At 34.9% G+C, this 22,743-nt stretch overlaps 1 protein-coding gene and 1 long non-coding RNA gene across 2 annotated transcripts in view; one reads left to right on the top strand and one right to left on the bottom strand.

Moving 5' to 3' along the window:
• Positions 1-7,364, top strand: part of LOC135268337 (uncharacterized) — a 60,308-nt gene extending 52,944 nt beyond the window's left edge. Inside the window, exon 5 of the long non-coding RNA XR_010336630.1 lies at positions 7,290-7,364. This is a non-coding gene — a long non-coding RNA (uncharacterized LOC135268337). The remainder of the gene's footprint in view (positions 1-7,289) is intronic.
• ROS1 (ROS proto-oncogene 1, receptor tyrosine kinase) overlaps positions 1-22,743 on the bottom strand; it is a 132,930-nt gene that overhangs the window by 41,417 nt on the left and 68,770 nt on the right. The window contains exons 27-32 of the mRNA XM_064360761.1: positions 22,292-22,471; positions 12,436-12,638; positions 10,416-10,560; positions 9,424-9,656; positions 9,158-9,334; positions 5,213-5,381 (exon numbers count right to left, since the gene is read on the bottom strand). Of these exons, the coding sequence (XP_064216831.1) occupies positions 5,213-5,381; positions 9,158-9,334; positions 9,424-9,656; positions 10,416-10,560; positions 12,436-12,638; positions 22,292-22,471 (1,107 nt within the window). The remainder of the gene's footprint in view (positions 1-5,212; positions 5,382-9,157; positions 9,335-9,423; positions 9,657-10,415; positions 10,561-12,435; positions 12,639-22,291; positions 22,472-22,743) is intronic.

Genomic DNA, 22,743 nt, shown 5'->3' with positions numbered 1-22,743 from the left:
TGCATCAACTTGCATGCAAAATAACCAAATAGCATCATGGTAACAGGATCAAATTAACATAGCAATACTAACCTTAAGTATAAATGGGCTAAATGCTTCAATTAAAAGACACAGACTGACAAACTAGATAAAGCGTCAAGACCCATTTGTGTGCTTTATTTAGGAGATTCATCCTACATGCAAAGACACACACAGGCTCAAAATAAAGAGACTGAGGAAAATTTACCAAGCAAATTTTAGGGAGTTGCAATCCTAATCTCTGACAAAACAGACTTTAAACCAACAAAGATCAAAAAAGATCTTTTGTTGAATAAAATAACAAAAAAGAAGGGCAATATATAATGGCAAAAAGAACAATTCAACAAGAAGATCTAACTATTCTGAATATATGTGCATGCAATACAAGAACACTCAGATTCATAAAACATGTTTTTAGAGACCTATGAAGAGTCTTAGACACCCCACACAATAATAGTGGGAGATTTTAACACCCCACTGTCAGTATTAGACAGATCAACAAGATAGGAAATTAAAAAGGATATTCAAGACTTGAACTTAGCTCTGGATCAAGTGGACTTAGTAGTTGTCTACAGAACTCTCTACACCAAATCAACAGAATATACATTCTTCTCAGTGCCACATGACACTTATTCTAAAATCTACCACATAATTGGAAGTAAAACACTCCTCAACAAGTGCAAACAAACTGAAATTATAACAAACAGTCTCTCAGACCATGGTGCAATCAAATTGGAACTCAGGATTAAGAAACTCACTTAAACCTACACAATTTTATGGAAATTGAACAACCTGCTCCTAAATGACTCCTGGGTAAATAAAGAAACTAAGACAGAAATCAAAAAGTTCTCTGAAACCAATGAGAACAGAGACAGTGTACCAGAATCTCTGGGACACAGCTAAAGCAGTGTTAAAAGGAAAATTCGTAGCACTAAATGCCCACATCAGAAAGCCAGAAAGATCTCAAATTGCCACTCTAACATCACAATTGAAAGAGCTAGAGAAGCAAGAGCAAACTAATCCAAAAGCTGGCAGAAGACAAGAAATAACTAAGATCAGAGAAGAATTGAAGAAGATAGAGACACGAAAATCCCTCCAAAAATCAATGCATCCGGGAGCTAGTTTTTTGAATAAAATAACAAAATAGACTGCTAGCTGGACTAATAAATGAGAAGAAAGAGAAGAATCAAATGGACACAATAAAAAATGACAAAGGGGATATCACCACTGACCCCACAGAAATACAAACTACCACCAGAGAATACCATAAACACCTCTACACAAATGAACTAAAAATCTACAAGAAATAGATAAATTCCCAGATGCATACACCCTACCAGGACTAAATCAGTAAGAAGTTGAATCCCTGAATAGACCAGTAACAAGCTCTGAAATGGAGGCAGTAATTAATAGCCTACCAACAAAAAAAGGCCCAGGACCAGATGGATTCATAGCTGAATTCTACCAGAAATACAAAGAGGAGTACCATTCCTTCTGAAACTATTCCAAACAATTGAAAAGGAGGAATTCCTCCCTAACTCGTTTTATGATGCCAGAATCATCCTGATACCAAAACTGGGAAGAGACACCACAACAAAAAACTTCAGGCCAATATCCCTGATGAACATCAATGTAAAAATCCTCAACAAAATACTGGCAAACTGAATCTAGCAGCACATCAAAAAACATATCCATCACAATCATACCTGGGGTACAAGCTTGGTTCAATATATACAAATCAATAAATGTAATCTATCACATAAACAGAACCAAAGACAAAAACCACATGATTATCTCAATAAATGCAGAAAAGGCCTTCAATAAAATTCAACATCCCTTTATGTTAAAAATTCTCAATAAATTAGGTATTGATGGAGCATATCTCTAAATAATAAGTGTTATTTATGACAAACTTACAGCCCGGATCATATTGAATGGGCAAAATCTGGAAGCATTTCCTTTGAAAACCAGTACAAGTCAAGGATGCCCACTTTCACCACTCCTATTCAACATAGTATTGGAAGTTCTGGCCAGGGCAATCAGGCAAGAGAAAGAAATAAAGTGCATTCAAATAGGAAGAGAGAAAGTCAAGCTGTCTCTGTTTGCAGACAACATGATTTTATATTTAGAAAACCCCATCATCTAGGACCAAAAATTTCTTGAACTGATAAGCAACTTCAGTAAAGTCTCAAGATACAAAATCAATTTGCAAAAATCACAAGCATTCCTTTACACCAACAATAGACAGCAGAGAGCCAAATCATAAATGAACTCCCATTTACAATAGCTACAAAGAGAATAAAATACCTAGAAATACAGCTAACAAGGGATGTGAAGGATCTCTTCAAGGATAACTACAAACCACTACTCAAGGAAATAAGAGATGACACAAACGAATGGAAAAACATTCCATCCCCATGGACAGGAATAATCAATATTGTGAAAATGGCCGTATTGCCCAGAGTAATTTATAGATTCAATGCTATTCTCATCTAACTACCATTGGCATTCTTCACAGAATTAGACAAAAGTATTTTAAATTTTATATGGAATCAAGTAAGATCCCGTATAGCCAAGACAACCCTAATCAAAAAGAACGAAGCTGGAGGCATCATGCTACTGACTTCAAACTATACTCCACATAACTAAAACAGCATGATACTGGTATCACAACTGACATATAGACCAATGGAGCAGAACAGAGACCTCAGAAATAACACCACACATCTACAACTAGCAGATCTTCAACAAACCTTACAAAAAGAAGCAATGGGGAAAGGATCTCCTATTCAGTAAATGGGGCTGGGAATACTGACTAGCCATATGCAAAAAACTGAAACTGGACCCATTCCTTATATCTTATACAAAAAATAACTCAAGATGGATTAAAGACTTAAATGTAAAACCCAAAACCATAAAATCTCTAGAAGAAAATCTAGGCATGGGCAAAGACTTCATGACAAAAACACCAAAAGCAATGCAACAAAAGCCGTAATTGACAAATGGAATCTAATTAAACTGAAGAGCTTCTGCACAGCAAAAGAAACTATCATCAGAGTGAACAGACAACCTACAAAATGGAAGAAATTTTTTGCAATCTACCCATCTGACAAAGGTCTAATATCCAGAAGGTACAAAGAACTTAAACATATTTAAAAGAAAAAGACAAGCAACCCCATCAAAAAGTGGGCAAAGGATATAAACAGACACTTCACAAAAAAAGACATTTACACAGCTAAAAAACATGAGAAAAGCTTAACATCACTATCATCAGAGGAGTGCAAATCAAAACTACAATGAGATACCATCTCACAACAGTCAGAATGGTGATTATTAAAAAGTCAGGAAACAATAGATCGTGGCAAGGCTGTGGAGAAATAGGAAGGTTTTACACTGTTGGTGGGAAAGTAAATTAGTTCAATCATTGTGAAAGATAGTATGGTGATTCCTCAAGGACCTAGAACCAGAAATACCATTTAACCCAGCAATCCCACTACTGAATATATACCCAAAGGAATGTAAATCATTCTAATATAAAGACACATGCACACATATGTTTATTGCAGCACAATTTACAATAGCAAAGGCATGGAACTAAGCCAAATGCCCATCGATGATAAACTGGATAAAGAAAATGTGGTACATATACACCATGGAATACTATGCAGCCATAAGAAGGAATGAGATCATGTTCTTTGCAGGGACATGGATGAAGCGGGAAGCCATCATCCTCAGCAAACTAACACAGAAACAGAAAACCAAACACTGCATGTTCTCACTCATAAGTGGGAGTTGAACATTGAGAACACATGGACACAGAGAGAACAACACACGCCAGGGCCTGTTGAGGGATGGGGGCTGACGGGAGGAACTTAGAGGATGGGTCAATAGGTGCCGCAACCAAAATGGCATATGTAGACCTATGTAACAAACCTGCATGTTCTGCACATGCATCCTATTTCTTTTTAGAAGAAATTTTTTTAAAAAAGAAATATTTTGGTATAAGTACATATTTTTAAATGAGCATTTGAAGTTTTTATTAGTTATGGATTTGATGAATTAGTGATAAGATTAATAATATAGCACAACTTGGCATAAAATAAGTGATAAATGCAAATAAAGAAAATTATCATAAGTTTTGGAACATTTTTCCTCCATTCTTTTTTTAAATCTTTTTAGTTCTGGGGTACATGTGCAAGATGTGCAAGTTTGTTATATAGGTAAACATGTCCCGTAGTGGTTTACTACACCTATTAAGCCATCACATAGATATTAAGGCCAGCATGCATTAGCTGTTTTTCCTAATGCTCTCCTTCCCCCCACTCAATCCCCTGACAGGTCTCACTGTCTGTTTTTCCCCTCCTTGTGTCCATGAGTTCTCATTGTTCAGTTCCCACTTGTAAGTGAGAACATGTGATGTTTGTTTTTATCTTCCGGTGTTAGTTTGCTGAGAATAACGGCTTCCAGCTTCATCCATGTCCCTGCAAAGGACATGATCTCCTTCCTTTTTATGGCTGCATAGTATTCCATTGTGTGTATGTACCACATTTTCTTCATCCAGTCTATTGTTGATGGGCATTTGGGTTGATTCTGTGTATTTTCAATTGTGAATAGTGCTGCAGTGAACATACACATGTGTGTATCTTTGTAATAGAATGATTTATATTCCTTTGGGTATATACCTGGTAATGGAATTTCTGGGTCAAATGGTTATTTCTGGTTCTAGATCTTTGTTCCCTCCATTCTTATAGAGCTCAACTCAGAGTTGAGGTATACCTTTCAGGACACTAGTTAATTTTTAATGAACTTCTTATATTATATTTTTTATTTTACTATCTGGAACATAGTAGTCAATACATATTTTTTGAACATTCAGTAATACTATTTTCATGTAGTTATCACCACAAAACCATCATAGCTAGACATGAAATAAGGATACTGAAAGAAGAAATAACTGCCCAGTTCAGGATCCTGTCAGACCCAGCCAGTTTTATTTCATTACTGCCTGCAAGGTCTCCTATGTTTTCTCAATTTCTTCAGGTTCTAGAAATAATAATGTACTGTTTTTAAAGATAAAAACATAGAAATAATAATGTACTGTTTTTAAATTTCAATCTCTAGGATTAGTTAAATAAGTGATAAGAAAAGAACAGAGGCACAGGGTTTTCTGAGTGCTGAGTATATTAGTACTCACCTTTTGTTGTAAAGCTTTCTGGAAGTGAGGTGCTACTTTCTCCTGTCTTATAAACCACCACTACTCTGACATTATATGAAGTATAAGGTTGTAGATCTGTGATGTTACAGACGTAAGCAGGACCTTGGCTGCACGAAGTTTTCACATGGTAAAACTCATTGTATTTCCACTAGAAAAAGAAGACTCGATTAATATTTTTGTAAGATATTCTTAATCTTCTTAAAACACAAAAATGTATGGGCTTATAGCAAGTGATTAAAATGTAAGCTTTCTCTTCTATTAAAGAATAAGAACATCTTTATGAATGATCCCAAACATTACCTCATTACCTATAGTCGTTTTGCTTTTTATTATAAGATATAACTGACTTACATGACAGTTCATGGGAGAAGATCAAGGTGGGACATACACCTCTCACTGTATATCATCAAGGAAGATTCAGAGCTATGAATTCTTGTTATTTCAAAGAGTAGATACCTACATTTAATCAGGATGGCTAAGAATGCAAATCCACAGCTGTGGAACAACAGATCAAAACAATGGTACTTTCAAATTCCAGGGATTTGCCAATGTCATAGCAATAGTATTTTCACATATTTTGACATTTTTTTTCCTCCTAATGCCCTCTTCAGGCATGTGAACAGAATTCTTTATTTTTATATACTGGAAGCCTAGATAGCCAAAAGAAGAAAATTTTTGCCCACCATTGTGAAGCTACTAAGTAGCAAGGCCAGAAGTTAAATACAGAAAATCTTGTTTTCATTCCACTTTAGATACTGGGCCTCTAATTATAGCTATCTGAAATTTCTTGCTCTGCAACACTGCTTTTTAAAAATCTGTGTATTTGGATACTTATTATTATTTGAAAATGATAATTTCTTAACATACAAATAGGAAAAGACAAAAAGATATGGCACTCTTTCAAGGGTTCTTGGTGTATTTTCCCTTGTAGTGTTTCATAAAAAGGTCAGTTTCCCTGAATAAACTTAATTTACATCTTCTTTTTCACTTAACACTCGTGAGGTTACATCATTTCATTAGATGGACACTTTATATTAGTTTTCTATTCAGTAAGGAGTGATTCTCTAGACGTTTTCAGTCAGTAGACCACTATGTACAGTAAGAAAGGGGAATAAGGGAATGGAGAAAATTAAAAATTAAAAAATGGAAGTGCTGATGTCAGGGACACTACCTGCACTAAACTCATAAATGTAGCAATCCCGCTGAGACATATAGTTTAACGGCTTAATGAAACAGGGGCATTGAATCCATAGTATTTACTGTGAACCTCAAAGAGAGAGAAATTAATTCCTGGCTAAAAAAAAAAAAAAAAGTCTTAACTCTTTTTGTTTCTGTCTGCTTCATGATCTGGTGGAAAAATTACCTTAAGTGAATAGTCTAGGTGACCCAACATTCCATACCATCCAGAAATTATCAGAGCTCCTTGAAATGTCAGGAGATGTTTGACCAAGGGTACCACTGCTGGAAACCTGTAGAGTGTTGGCCTCACTACAGCAATGAATGTCTGGGCAGACCACCAACTTGGAGAGGTGCCACAGGATATCCCAGTAAATCACAAGGGTGTCAGGACTTTCCATTTGTTCGAGGTTATCAAGTGCAGGGGTGAAGGCTACCACAGAGGGATTTTCAAATTATTTGGGTAGGAGTGAGGGGAGTGTGAGCTAAGATGTCTGAGAGTTTGGAACTTCAGAAATTTATGGTTCTGATAAGAGATTTTCCTGCACAGCTGAGAAAAGCACAATTTTAATGGGCTTCCATGAAAAAATATACCAAAGCAAAATTACTTGTTTTCTCCCTATTTAAAATATGTTCTTCTTCTATACACTGTTGTGAGTTTTTTTTTAAATCTGTAGAATTTAAGATCTAGATAAATCTTATCCAACTTTCAGCTTGTGGGCCTTATGTGGCCAAGGATGGCTCTGAATGTGGCCCAACCCAAATTGGTAAACTTTCTTTAAACATTACAAAAATTTTTTGCAAACTTTGTTTAGCTCATCTGCTAACATTAATGTTAGGGTTTTTTACGTGTGGCCTAAGACAATTCTTCTTCTTTCAGTGTGACCCAAGGAAGCCACAAGATTGGACACCCCGATCCAGATTGAAACTTCACCTTGTGCTCTAGTTCCGTCATTTGTCAGATAAAGAAATTTTAACAGAAATGACAAAGTTTATCGTTTTCTTCTCTTTCCTTTCTAAAAAATTACTAATTAAAAAGACACATAGTACCCTTCATTGCCCACTCCTCAGAGTTTCAGTATCATTCCCAGCTGTCCTGTCATTGCAGAGTAGGTCCAAGTCATTCAAAAGAGACAGCACTTTCTGACTAGATAGCACTCATCAACCCTTGCTGAACCACAGACTTTTACTGTACTCATAGTTAATATTTGTAGATGGCCACTCATGTAGAAATGACTATATCTTGCATTTGCAGCTTCAAGATTTTCTAAATGGTCTGTCTGGAATCTGTGTTGAGTAAGTATAAAAACAGAGGAAGTTTAGAAACAAAATCACCACATGAAAGTCATGAGAACTGGACCAAGAGGTCTCTGTCTGCTGTCCTTCTCCCCAAACTTTACAAAGTGGGATGGATAACTTAATGACTACTATTCCTTCCATGGACAGCACCCTAAAAGGACTGCTATAGGAAGAAGTCAGCCCTGAGGTTTTTCTCTGCCTGGCTGGTGAGATCTGACATCTGTCTGGGTCTCCATCTTCCAATGAATAAAATGAGAGGCTAGAGTGTCAATCATCTCTAAAGTCTTTTCTCATTTCATTTCTTTGATAATCTTGGAAATGAACTTTACATCCTTCCCCTTGGCTTTAGACTGAACTGCATTAAGTTTACTTAAATAGATGTCATTTTGAAAGGTACACGTATTTCTCCAATTTAACAGCATTTTTATAAGGTGGCCATTTTTTAAATAGGCAATAAATCATCAGAAACATGCTCAATGGAAAAAGTCCAATTAAACTATGGCCTTTGATTTTATCAACTCAATATTCAGTGTTGTTCCACAGTTTTATCTATAAAGTATAAGATCATAAAAATATCTTACTTAAAAATTTTTAAACATCCTGGGGAATAACTGCATTTTAAGAAATAGGCCATGATTATACTGATTTGCTTTTTAAGTTACCACTGAACAAAACATTTCTAACTAATCTTTTAAAATGTGTACACTTACACAGGCTGAGATATCCACAAACATGCACATGCAAATATACAATCTTTAAAATAACAAGTAGCAATTATAAAAACTTAATAATCAATTTTAAGTTTATCACCATAAAAGTCAATGTAGGCTTTCCCCATCAATGAATTAATCAGGTTTGAATTAATTAATCAGGTTTGAATTAAATGAATTAATTTTAATGTCTTAAAATTCAATGACATCTATTTAAGTAAATTCTTTTTTTATTGGTTAAAGCATGAAGAGTTTTGGATAAGGAATTATTTAAAGTTTGCAAGCCAACAACAAAACTACTTTAGAATAAGCTGGTTTTATGTTTTACTTCTCTCCTGTTACTGCACAGCCCTTAAATAATGAAAAGAACATTTCTAAACAAGGTTTTGGTTTTCTGTTTCTTCAGTTCTTTTTAATTTTTTTCATAAAAAACACCAAGTTGCTATGGACTTTAAGCTAGAGAACCGTGCTAACATCTAAACTAAATAAAATATTATAAAATTAGTAACTATAACTTATACCCTTTTACATAAAGCCTTTTAAAAGCAAATTAATCTCCCTGAGAATTCTTCATACAAGAAATTAGTCAGGATAACTTACTGCTTCTACATGCCAAACCCAAATCAATGAAAGTTGTGAAATATATTGTTTATTTATAGATGAGCATGCTCTAGATGTATGAAAAAGGCCTTTCCAATTTATTTATATTATAAAATAAAGAGTTGCATTAAAAGTCTACCTTCTGTAGTTCAAACCAAAATCTGATGAGGTTAACATTAGATGGAGTTTTCCAATTAAACTGCAAACTAGTGTTCTCTGGAACCAAGGAATAAAGTTTCTCTGGTGTGTCAAACATTTCCACAGTGACAGGATGACTCTCTGTACACCACATTTCCTCAGAGTGGCAGGCCAGAACCTTTTTGTAAAAAAAGAACAATTGCTTAATCTTTTGAGAGCCTTACACTTGAGAATGACAATAAAAAGTGCCTAGTATACTCACTGTACCTTTAACATATAAGTATTTCCACCAGATAATCTAGTAACAAGGAGAGTGAGACTTCCATTTGGAAATTCACTTTGTCTTAGAGGAGCTTCAGGAATTAGGGCCAGATTCAAGATTGCCAACTGATAGCGAACTGATTCTTTAGGTCCATTTGGCTTGTGAGATTCTCTCCAAGATATAATGAGGCTGGTGTCTGACCGCACAGTTGTATTAATGAGCTGCACTGCCTCTGGTACTGAAATAAATGGCAAGGAATGATAAAGGATGCTACAATAGTGCTGAAAGATAGAAAGAAGTAATAGAGTTTGGGTTGAGGAGTAATCATATGGTATGAGCAGAACAAATAACTGATGTCCAGAAAGAAAGTCAGTCTCTTATATAATGGTAGGTTAACAGGCTGCCTGAAAGGCTCCCACTTATTTTTGTCCAGTGACCAAATCATTCTCTGACTCCAACTCAAGGATATGGCCAATGGGAAATAACCCAATTTGGGTGAGTTTTGTGAATATCAGAGAAATCCGAAATAAATGTCATCACCTCATAACAATTGACGCCTAATAAGATCTTAGAAAACCTTTTTAGATCTATTTTCTTTAAGGCAATACTGTTGTGTAACTTTACATCTCAGGCCTCAATAAAATTCACATAGAAAAAAGGCTTGGCTTTTCTACAGCTCACCACATGTACAGAAACCTCTGAGTATCTGGAAAAAGAGTGACACTGTGTGGTGAGTCCAAATAATGTGTTTCTTCGTCAAACAATATTGATTTCAATGTTTTACCTCCTAGTTGCTGTCCATTTTGATAGAATATTATTAGTCAACTTCAAGGGTTAGAGGGTCAGATCATAGTTTTCTACAAATACATTTTTCTCATTAAAAAAGCTTATATATTAAAATTACTTTGCATTCAAATTTAAAAAATAAACATCGACATACACATCACATATATCACAATATCCTCCTTGAGAAACCCATACCAAGCCCATAACTCACCTCCACTTTTAGTTTTTCCCAAAATCTCTTTTCTTGGTGGTAAGTGTTGCAAAGGATCTGAATAATAATTTTTTACAGCTATCTGTATCATGTATGTCGAAAATGGTTGTAAATCTTCAATAAGAGCTATACTGCCCTGAAATTCCTGTAATTAATTTTTAAAAAATCATTATCTTACTTTTAACATTTTATACAATGGGTAGAAATTATTTAATCAAAGAGAGAACAAAGTTAAAAACTCAAAAAAGTTAATTTATTTTAAATTCTGGATTATTAATGATAATACCGCTGTTCTACCCAGACCCGAGTTGTTCAATATTTCCAAGAATAAATACCAAGTGATTGGTAGCCCTCAGCTGATTTTGTGGCATAAATCATTTCACATGGAAAGTTAAATTCCTAGAAGAGGACACTATTTCATTAACATTGTGTTAGAAATTCAGCAAGATGGTAGTAAACGTGTGACACGTAAGTGAATATAATAAAAGATTGTTATGTTATCTAATCATTCTTAGAAAAAAAGTTTAAGAGAGTAAAGAGACTTTCCTTAGACCAATAGTTCTCAACTTTGTTTATACTTTGCTATCATCTGGGAAGTTTTAAGAAACTGCTATGTCTGGGTTCTATTGCCAGAGATTCTGATTGAGTTATCTGGGGTGAAGCCTAGATGCAGAGTTTTTTTTTAAAGCTTCAATGTGCTGCCAAGGTTGAGAACCACTGTCTTAGACCACTGTTAATCAACAGGAAGACTGTAAGATAGATTAAATTTAATAACAGGCGTGTCCAATGCTGCAAGTCCAATCTTCACCAGCCAAATGAGCTAACCTATCTCTGAAATTACTCATGTTCAAAATGTGTAAAAAGGGTTAGTTAGCCAAATAAAGGAAGTAATGAAAAATCATGTATACTTTAAGTGAAAGCATATCGTGTTTAATGTCCAATAGTTAGTCAATTTCACCTTTTGGATTGGCTAAATAAAGCCAAGCACAAAGCAAAATATTGGATATACGTGATTCTGTCACTAAGACAACTGAAATATTAATGAATACACTTCATCATTCAATGATTGAATGAATAGTGCCAATTCATTTAGGAAATGTCTCTTGAATGCCTAGACAGTGCCAAGTACTGTGCTAGGTGCAAGGGATACAGTGATGCCTAAAAACAGCATCTGCATAGCAGTATATTCCTCTGAACATAGGAAACAAAAGACAAAATATAATGTACAATTTTCATATTAGATATATTCTATGGAGGTATACAGCAATGTTCTTTCTGTCCAGTTCATTTCTTTCTCTTTTTTTTCTTTTTTTCTCTTTCTTTCCTTCTTTCCTTCCTTCCTTCTTTCTTTCTTTCCTTTCCTTTCTTTCTTCTTTTTGTGATAGAGTCTCACTCTGTCACCCAAGCTGGAGTGCAGTGGTGCAATCTTGGCTCACTGCAACCTTCGCCTCCCAGATTCAAGAAATTCTCCTGCCTCAACCTCCTGAGTAGCTGGGACTACAGACATCCACCATCACACCCAGCTAATTTTTGTATTTGTAGTGGAGACAGGGTTTCACCATATTGTCCAGGCTGGTCTCAAACTCCTGACCTTGTGATTCGCCCACCTTGGCCTCCCAAAGTGCTGGGATGACAGGCGTGAGCCACCACGCTTCGCCCAGTTCATCTCTTACTCCTCAATCTTCAATCCGCTCCATAGGGCACAAAAAAGCAAGTCTCTATCATTCTCTCTGAGGATGATTAGATCATCAGGGTGGGGAATAAACCCAATTCTTTCTAGACACTCAGAAAACTGTTACCATGGCAATCTATCAATGGGCAAGAGTTGATATACTTCCTTGAAGCTTAACTTACAGTCAAGAAAACTAGAACACAATATCTTTTGATGAATCACTAGCTGTAAAAAAGTTGCATACTAGTCCACTTCAGAACATATAGGAAATACTTTACTATGGCTCATAATTTTATATCAAAAAAGAAAGTCTTGTGAAAACACAAAGACCAGTAGTTCCAATCTTACCAGAATTCTATATTTCAAGTCAGAGCTGTTTTTCCTGTCATTAACTTCTGCATAACAAACCAGGTATGTTGGAGTAGGGCTGGTGATGCCATACGATGTGAGGTTTGTCTTGGCCAGAGGTAATCTGATTGTGAGGCTGGCGTTAGTTGTATTAAGTATAGTTGGTTCCACAGTGTCCAAAGCTAGAGACAGAAACAATTTATCTAAAATAAGAAGAAAGCAAAAGATTAAATATATATACATATATGTGTAAGAGAGGAAAAGCAGATTTTTTTAACAAGGATAATAACAATGGTTAGAAATTTGTAGAGCATACATAACTTTTGCTTGAAAAGATAAATATGAAGATGCTTTTGAAATAATGTTCTCTCTGAAGAAAGAAAAATGGCTGTATCTTGATACTGTGTGCAGTATGTGCTGCTACAGTCTACCCAATGTCCTGCTTCTTTTCTTTAAGTTCATATATGTCTGATATCGTTCTTGGAGGAAAACCTGTTTCTGAAGTTTGATTGCAGCCCAGACCATCATGTGACACAGTCTGGTTAGACAGATGTAAGGTGGGTACCTGCTTATCACTGTTGCACACCTCTGCCCCTCACCCTCTCCCAGCCCAGGAGGCTGACACTATGCCAGAGGGTCAGAGTGTCATCTTGTGAGAATTGAGTAAAAGACTCACTAACGAAGTTTGGGGAAAGATCAAGCCCAGGTGCTTGATGGCATCATGGAGCTCCCTGGCCACCGCATACAACCAAACACATTGCATGCTGCAGAACTCCAGGGAGCCCCAGTCACAGAGGCTACAATGGGAATGGTCTGTTCTAGGCCAGTACAGTAGCACAACCATACTGCAGGCTTAAGCCTTGAAAATCACGATTCTGTCACTTGCCGCTGAACACAACTTCCTGATCTATTCACTCTAAGTCTTAATGTAAAACATCACCTAAAAATACAGGATAATTACATAATATGTAAATAATTCCAAATATGATTTTAATATGAAATCTAACCATCTTATACCAGTTAGTCAACTCTTTAACTCATTGTGGATGGCACTGTGCAACCTGGCTCCTGCTTGCTGTTCTAACCAATCTCTGACTACATAAAGCCATCCTTCACTCTAACCACAGTACACTACCTACACACTGCAGGACTTCTACCTGTCCGACCCTTCACACAGGGAGTCTCTTCAAATTGGAATGATCTTTCCTATTGACAAAACCTTACTTAAGGCTCAGTCCTTGCCTCATTTTTCCTGCGAAGCCCTTTCTGCCTTCCTATTCCAGGTGAAGGACATTTCTCTGTCCTCACTACACTTCACACGTTCTTCACCAGTGCACTAGCCATATGTGATTTTGGTTTTGGTTTTCTTTTGCTGCTTTCTTTTCTTCCTCTACCACTAGAATGTAGGCATCTTTGGCTCAGACTGTGCTTGATTTATCTTTGTTCCCCCAGAGCCCCAGAGGGTGCCTGACATGTATTAGGTATTTAGTAAGTGTTGTAGATCCCTATGACTTCATATTAGCCACATATAAAATACATCCTTTGCATTCAACAAGAAAATTAGGGGGTAAATGTCTAAGTGACAAATAACTTGACCAAGCCAGCTCCCTCACTTGCTAACTTTTTGGTCTTGGGAATGTTACTCCAGCTCTTCTGTAAACAGAGGCGATTGCCTGCTTTACAGATATTTATATATCACTCTATCCCTAGCACATGGTGAGCATATTAAATAAATGTTAGCTATTATTATCATCATTACTGAGATTAAAATGAAAACTTAGAGAAAATAATGCTGACCTTGTCTAGGAATTCCAAATATGAATTCCAAAATGCAAAAAAAAAAAATGTTTAAAATTAGAACTACGTCGCAAATCTCCAACAACAGAGAATAACACTGTGAACCTAAGTTTGAGGACATTTGGAAAGTGTGGGGGTTTGGAGATAGATAACGTTACTAAAGTTACAAGATGATCACTCTCTAGTTCAACCAATATTTATGCAATAATAATCAGTTTGTACTGATTTCTGATCTGAACAGAGAACGGGATACACAAGTGAGCAGTCACAGCAATTATCTAATTCAAAGGTCATTGGTAATTTTGTCATTTCTTTATTTAACGGATGAAATATGATATGTTGAAGTGTTGGAAATATTATTGAGGACAGAAAGACAGGTCTTTCCCTTACATTTTTTTTCCTTCTTTTAATCCCATACATTTTGAAGATAATTGAATGAACGCCTTCAGAAAAGAGCAAGGTTACTTGTAATTCCTTAAAATTTCCAGCAGATGGAGGTAAAGTATTCTTAATAATGTACCTAGAAACTAGCAACATAAAATTGATTACAGATTTAAAAGAAAATAATGAGTATTATATTAATCAATTCTTAACGAGTTCCAGTTAAAAAAAAAAAAAAAACTCATGCTACTCTTAGGACTTCGTTTTGGAGGATATTTGTGTATGGGGGCGGGGAGAGTTTATGTGTTTTGTTCAACTTCTGATACTGCATGGACTTTTTTTTTTGGTAAGATTTTTTGGTGCAGTTTTAGATTCACAGCAAAATTGAGAGGAATGTACTGAGATTTCCCAGATACTCTTCTTCTCCACACATGCATAGCTTTCCCCCCATTATCAATACCCCCACCAAAGTGGTCTATTTGTTACAATCAATGACTCTACATTGATATTCTTATCACCCAAAGTCCATAGTTTACATTAGAGTTCAATTTTGCATTGTACATTTTACAGGTTTGAACAAATGTGTGATGACCTGTATCCACCATTATAGTATCACATGGAATAGTTCCTCTGCCTTCAGCGTCCTCTGCGCTCTATTCACCACTTCTCCCCGAGCCTTCTGGCAACTACTGATCTTATTACTGTCTACAGTTTTTACTTTCCCAGAATGTCATATAGTTGTAGTCATTATATGTAGCCTTTTCAGATTCGTTTCTTTTACTTACTTCTATGCATTTAAGTTTTCTTCATGTCTTTTTATAGCTTTGTAGCTCATTTCCTTTTACTTCTGAATAGTATTCCATTGTCTGGATGTATCACGATCTCTTTATCCACTCACCTACTGAAGAACATCTTCGTGGCTGGGCAATTATGAATGAAACTGCTACGAACAACCCTGTGGGAGTTTTTGTGTAAACATAGTTTTCAGCTGTTTTGGATAAATACTAAGGAGCATCATTGCTAGAATTTGTTTAATTTTGTAGGAAATTACCAAACTGTCTTCCAAAATGGCTGTACCATTTTGCATTCCCACCAGTAATTAATAAGGTTCCCATTTCTCCACATCCTTGCCAGCATTTGGTATTGTCAATGTTCTGAATTTTGACCTTTCTCATAGGTGTGCAGTGATATCACATTGTTGTTTTAAATTTGCATTTTTTGGATGACATATAGAGTATTTGTATATCTTGTCACACATGATGTGAATTGCCATTTGTTTTATCTTTTTTGTTGAGGTGTCTGTTAAGATATTTGACTCATTTTTAAATCATGTTTCTTTCCTTATAGTCAAGACTTAAGAGTTCTTTGTAAAGTTTGGATAACAGTTTTTTTTTATCAGATATATCTCTTGCAAATATTTTTCTCCCAGTCTGTGGCTTGTCTTTTTATTCTCTTGAGAGTGTCCTTTACAGAGCAATTTTTTTTTTTAATTTTAATGAAGTCTAGCTTATCAATTCTTTTTTTCATGGATTGTGGCTTTGGTGTCATACTTTAAGCATCATCATCAAACCCAAGGTCATCTAGACTTTATATTATTTTCTAGGAATTTTCAAGTTTTGGACTTTACCTATAGGTCTGTGTTCCATTTTGAAATGATTTTTGTGAATGGTGTAAGGTTTGAGTCCACATAAATTTTTTTGCATGTGGGTGTCCAGTTGTTTCAGCACAGTTTGTTGAAAAGTATTCTCTATTTATCTTTCACCCTTTTGTCAAAGATTACTTGAGTATATTAATATGGGTGTATTTCTGGGCTCTCTATTCTGTTCCATTGATATTTGCCTATTCTTTCACCATACCACACTGTCTTGATAACTGTAGCTTTATAGAAAATCTTGAAGTCAGGTGATATCAGTCTTTCCCAACCTTGTTCTTCTTCAGTGCTGTGCTACCTATTCTAGGTCTTTTGCCTCTCCATATTAACTGTAGAATCAGTTTGTTAATATCTACAAAATAACTTTAGCTGGGATTTTCATTGGGATTTTATTGAATCTATAGATAAGTTGACAATGTTGAGTCTTCCTATCTATGAACATGGAATATCTCTACATTTACTTTGTACTTTGATTTCTTTCATCAGAGTTTTGTAGTTTTCCTCATAGAGATTTTTGTGCATATGTTGTTAGATTTATACCTCAGTATTTCATATTTTTGTGGGTGCTAATGTAAATGATACTGTGAGTTTAATTTCAAATTCCACTTGTCCATTGCTGGTATATAAGAAAGTGATTGACTTTGTATGTTAATCTTGTGTCCTGCAAACTTGCTATAGTCACTTAGAGTTCCAGGAGTCTTTTTGTCAATTCTTTCAGATTTTCTATATAGATGATCATATCATCTGTAAACAAATAGTGTTATTTCTTCATTCTCAATCAGTATGCTACGTATAAATTTTCTTGTATTGTCACATGCTGTGACTTCCACTGCAATGTTGAAAAGAAACTGAGAGAGGGAACATCCTTGCCTTGTTTCTGATTTAGTGGGAAAGCTTCTAATTTCTCACGATTATGATGTTAACAATAGGGTTTTTATAGGTGTTCTTTCTCAAGGAAGTTTCCCCTATTCTTAGTTTGCTAAGGGTTTTTCATCATGGATGGGTGCTGAATTTTGTCAATAGCATTTTCTGCATCTATCAATGTGATTGATCATCTGATTTTTTTCTCTTTAGGCTGTTGATGTAATGGACTACATTAATTGATTTTCAAATGTTGAATCAAACTTGCATAGCTGGGATAAATCTCACTTGACTGTGGTATAAAATTATTTTAATATATTGCTTTATTTTCTGCAATTCTTGCAATATTGAAGAGAAATACTGGTCTAAAATGTTTTTTTCTTGTAATATATTTGTCTAGCTTTGGTCTTAGGGTAATTCTGGCCTAGAATAAACTCATTCGTTGACCTAATTGGAAGTAGTCCCTCTGGTTCAATTTTCTGAAAGACATTGTAGAGATGGCATAATTTTTCCGTAAATGTTTGGTAGAATACACCATTGAATTCATCTGGGTCAGGTGCTTTCTATTTCAGAAGGCTATTAATTATAAATTCAATTTACTTAATAGATGCGGACATATTCAGAGTGTCCATTTCTTCTTCTGTGAGCTTTAGCATATTGTGTCTTTAAAGGAATTGGTCCATTTCATCTAGGTTATTAAGTTTGTGGGCATAGAGTTGTTAATACCATTCTTTGATTATCCTTTTAATCTCCATGGGCCCTATAGAGATGTCCCCATCTTCATTTCTACTAGTAGCAATTTGCATCCACTCTCTTTTTTACTTAGCCTGGCTAGAGGTATCAATTTTGTTCATCTTTTCAAAATGCCAGATTTTAGTTTCATTGATTTTTATCTGTTGATTTCCTGTTTTCAATTTCATTGATTTCTCCTATACTTCTTTTTGTCTTTTGTTTTTCTTTTGTTTCTTTTTATTATTTTGGATTTAACTTACTCTTTTTTTTCTAATTTCCTAAGGCAAAAGCTTTAATAATTTTAGTTTTTTTTCTAATATATGTAGTCAATGCTATAAATTTCCCTCTAAGCATTGATTTTACTGATTCCCATAAGTTTTAATGTTTTGTTTTCATTTTTAGTTCAAAATATTTTTGATTTGAGATTTCTTCTTTTACCCATTTGTTATTTAGAAATGTGTTGTTTAATCTTCAAGTGCTCTGAGATTTTTCAGTTATTGATTTCTAGTTAAATGGCATTATAGTCTGAGGACAGGTATTGTATGATTTCTATTCTTCTAAATTTGTTAAAGTATATTTTATGGTCTGTCTTGGTGAATGTTCCATGTGAGCCTGAGAAGAATGTTTATTCTGCTGTTGTTGGATAAATTATTAATAGTAGATAGATGTCCATTATAACCAATTAATTGATGTTGTTATTGAGTTCATCAGTATATCCTTAGTGATTTTTTGTTTTCTGCTGGATTTGCCCATTTCTGATATAGATAGATGTTGAAGTCTTCAATTGTGATAGTGGCTACCTCTGTTCCTTGCAGTTCTATCAGTTGTTGCCCCATGTATTTTGATGCTCTGTTGTTAGGGACATATGCATTAAGGGTTTTACGTCTTTTTGGAGAACTGACCCTTTTATAATGATGAAATGTCCCTCCTTATCCCTTATAACTTTCCTTGCTCTGAAGTCTGCTCTGTCTGAAATTAACATAGCTATTTCTTCTTTCATTTGATTAGTGATAGCATGATATACTATCTCCATTCCTTTACTTTTACGTATATGATGTACCTTTATACTTAAAGTGGGTTTCTTATACACAATGTATAGTTGAGTCTTGTTTGTTGATCCACTCAAACAACCTCTGTCTTTTAGTCAGTGTATTTAGACCATTAATCTTCAAAGTGACTACTGCTATGGTTTGATTAACATCTACCATATTTGTTGTTATTTTTTCATTTGTTGCCCTTGTTATTTGATCCTATTTTTGTCCTCCACTTTTTTTTCTGATTTTTGTGGTTTTACTTGAGCATTCTAAGTGTTTTATTTCCTCTCCTTTCTTGAGAATCAATTATACTTTTTTAAAAACATTTTTTAGTGATTTGCCCTTGAATTTGCAATATAGATTTACAACTAATCCAAGTCCACCTTCAATCAACACTACCTCTTCACAGGTGTGCAGTACCTTATAATAACAAAATAACCCCAAGTCCTCTTTTCTATCCCTTGTGTCACTGCCGTGATTCATTTTGCTTAATACAAACATACGTATATACATATATATACACACACACATATGTACATAAGTGGATATAATTGAATACATTATTGCTATTATTTTGAACAAACTATTATCCATTAGGTCAATTAAGAAAAAGAAAAGTTTTATTTTACCTTCACTTATTTATTCTCTAATGCTCTTCCTTTCTTTATGTAGATCTGAATTTCTGATCTGTATCAGTTTTCTTCTTTCTAAAGAACTTTTAAACATTTCTTTCAAACCAGGTCTACTAATAAAAAATTCTCACAATTTTTGTCTGAGAATGTCTTTATTGCTCCTTCTCTGTTGAAGGATGATCTCACAGAATATGGAATTCTAGGTTAGGGTTTTTTTTCTCTAAACATTTTAAATATTTTGCTTGTCTCTCTTCTTGCTTATATAGTTTCTGAGAAGTAGTTGGATATAATTCTTACTTTGTTCCTCTATAGGTAAATTATTTTTTCCTCTGGCTTCTTTCAGAATTTTTTTCTTTATCTCTGGTTTTCTGCAGTTTAAATATGATAGGCGTAGTGTAGTTTTTTTGACATTTATCCTTTTTGATATTCTTTGAGTGTCCCATATCTGTAATTTGGTATCTGATATTAATTTGGGGAAATTCTCAGTCATTATTGTTTCAAATATTTTTTCAAATATTTCTTCTGTTCCTTTCTCTCTCTCTTTTTTTTCTAATATTCACATTATTCATATCTCTCAACTTTTGTAGTTTCCCCACAGTTCTTGAATATTCTGTTCTGGTTTTTTTTCCTTATTATTTATTTATTTATTTATTTATTTTGCTTTACAGTTTTGGAGGTTTCTATTGAGATATTTTCAAGCTCAGAGATTCTTTCCTCAGCCACATCTAGTCTACTATCAAGCCCATCAAACGTTCTTTGTGTGTTACAGTGTTTTTATCTCTAGCATTATTTTTCCTCAAACATCTGTATCTTTGCTCACATTGATCATCTGTTCTTGCATACTGATTACTTTATCCATTAGAGCCCCCAGCATATTAATCATAGTTGTTTCAATTTATCAGTCTAATAATTCTAACGTCTTTGCCATATTTAAATCTGATTGTGATAGTTCCTCTGTCTCTTTGATCTGTGTTTCTGCCTTTCAGTATGCCTTGAAATCTTTTTTTAATAGCTGAATATGATGCACTAGTGGGTGAAAGAAACTGCTGTAAATAGGCCTTTAGCAATGTGGTGGTAAGATGTAAGGGGAGGGGAGGCATTTTATAGTCTTAGATTAAATCTCAGTCTTTAAGCAGGTCTTTGCTTTGCTTTTCAACTGTGAACTTCACAGGTTGCTTTCAGTCCTCCTACCCTACTTAGGTGGGACAGGATGGCTGGAGTGGGCTGGAGTTGGGTTATTCTCTTTGCCCAGGTCAATTAAGCTCTGATAAAACCCAAGCAGGTCCAGCTGTGGTTAGTATATCTTGAATGCAGACCTTGTTAAGAAGAACAGAATGCTCTGGTCCCTTTCAATTGTTCCTTTTTCCCACCCCACTGCGGGAAGCACAAGGAGATTTTCTAAGAAAAAAAAAAAAAACAGTTAAAGCTCCTGGAGGTAAAACTTATAAAAGTGTTAAGCCCCCCCACCCTATGGCTGGATCCCCCTCAAGTCTCTGATTTTCAGAGTTACCCACACTGAGCCTCAAGCAATTCATCAATTACAGTTTAGATTTTTCTACTGCTAAAACTGCTTTTTTTGTTTTTTCTACTGCTAAAACTGCTTACGGGTTTTTGCTCTGGTAAATTGTAATTCTCTGTATTTACCAATCTGTCTTTCCAATACTGGGGACAGCAGTTTGCTCTGTGACCTCACTTCTCTTGTGGATCCAAGAAGAGCTGTTTTCAATTTGCTCAGCCTTTTACTTGCTTTTGGGTGGAGTGGCAATTTCTAAGCTTCTTATATGCTGAGTCAGAAACCAGAGGCCGCGTGAACTTTCCCTTAAACTTCTCAAAGTGAAAAATAAATTATTTTACAAAAATACAAAGTAGTCTTTATTTATACATTTTTACATTTTTCAATTTACGTATTTTATAACTGAAAACATTTAAATGAAGGGAGTTTATGTCATTCATTTCTTTCCCTCTCCAGAGGAGAGTTACACTTAATTTAGAATGGTATTTGTACCTTAGTGGCAAAGAGAGCCTTGACAAGAGACCAATGAGGCCATGCAATACCTGTTTTGTTTTTGTTTATATGGTTTTTAGATTTCAACAAGGTTTTATTATGACTGTCAGTAGAAAATATATAGTCAGTTCTGCTATAACATAATACATGTTTTTCTAGGAATCATTGCACTATACAAATCCCACAGTAAAATTCAGTTTATGGGAAAAGTAGGATGAGGGGCATAACACTAAAAAACTTCATCAGTGACACTTTTTAAAAAAAGATAAAAACAATAAAAATGGTATCACAGGCTTATTCATGTTAAATGGTACCACATATTATAATAGTATATATTAATACTTAATGCTTTGATACATAATACTGCATAATAATAACACAAGTATGACCCATTACCTTGAAAACGAGGTTGTATGCAATGCTTTTTGACACCATTGGGAGGCCTAAAATACGATCAAAGGAGAAATGAGAGAAAGAAGAGAAATTATGAGACTGAGAAGAGAAAGAGGACAGGCAGAGAGAACAACAGGATGCAGGTTTCCCATGTCTAAAGTTGCCCACCACAGCCCAAGCTGCGTTTACACATAGAGGTAATTTGTGATCCAGGGCAGACAGCAGAGTGCACACTAAAGACTGGCAGTTTGGAGCAAGGATGAGAGCACAACAAACGGGCTAAAGGGACAGCCTTGGAGAAGAAGACATTATGAGAATTTTCCAAACCTAAATTGGGAGAACAAGCTAATTATGAATGTGACTGTATTACCTGGAAAAGGTTGCATTACTGAACTGTAAGCCAAGATATGCTTACTCCTTAAGGCTTTCACCTGGGAGACGATGGCCCCATTTCCTTTCTTTGCTTGAAAAATTTGTGTGTTGTCCTTTGCTGTGATGATCCAATATACAAAATCTCCATCCACAGTTAAGCTAACAAGTGTTTTACCTGCTGTTAAAAACATAAGGAATATAAAGAACAAAATTAATATCTTACATTTTTTACTCTAAAGAATATATAAAATTCTTTTTCTATATTGTAACTCCTAAATTTTGAATTTATTATTTTAATATATAAAAAAACTTTCTTTAATGTCATTTGGCTAAGGTTTTTAGGGGTGTTCTCTAATTTTAGCACCATATCAAGTCAATCAGGTCACTACTATTTTTACCAGCCTCATTTTGTGGAAAGGCAAACTGAGGTTTAGAGGAGTTAAGTAATCT

The sequence above is a fragment of the Aotus nancymaae genome, unplaced genomic scaffold, assembly GCF_030222135.1.
Source record: "Aotus nancymaae isolate 86718 unplaced genomic scaffold, 86718_ANA_hifiasm-v0.15.2.pri h1tg000040l, whole genome shotgun sequence".
In the NCBI taxonomy this organism is placed as follows: Eukaryota; Metazoa; Chordata; class Mammalia; order Primates; family Aotidae; genus Aotus; species Aotus nancymaae.
This window is presented reverse-complemented; position numbering and strand designations above follow the sequence as displayed.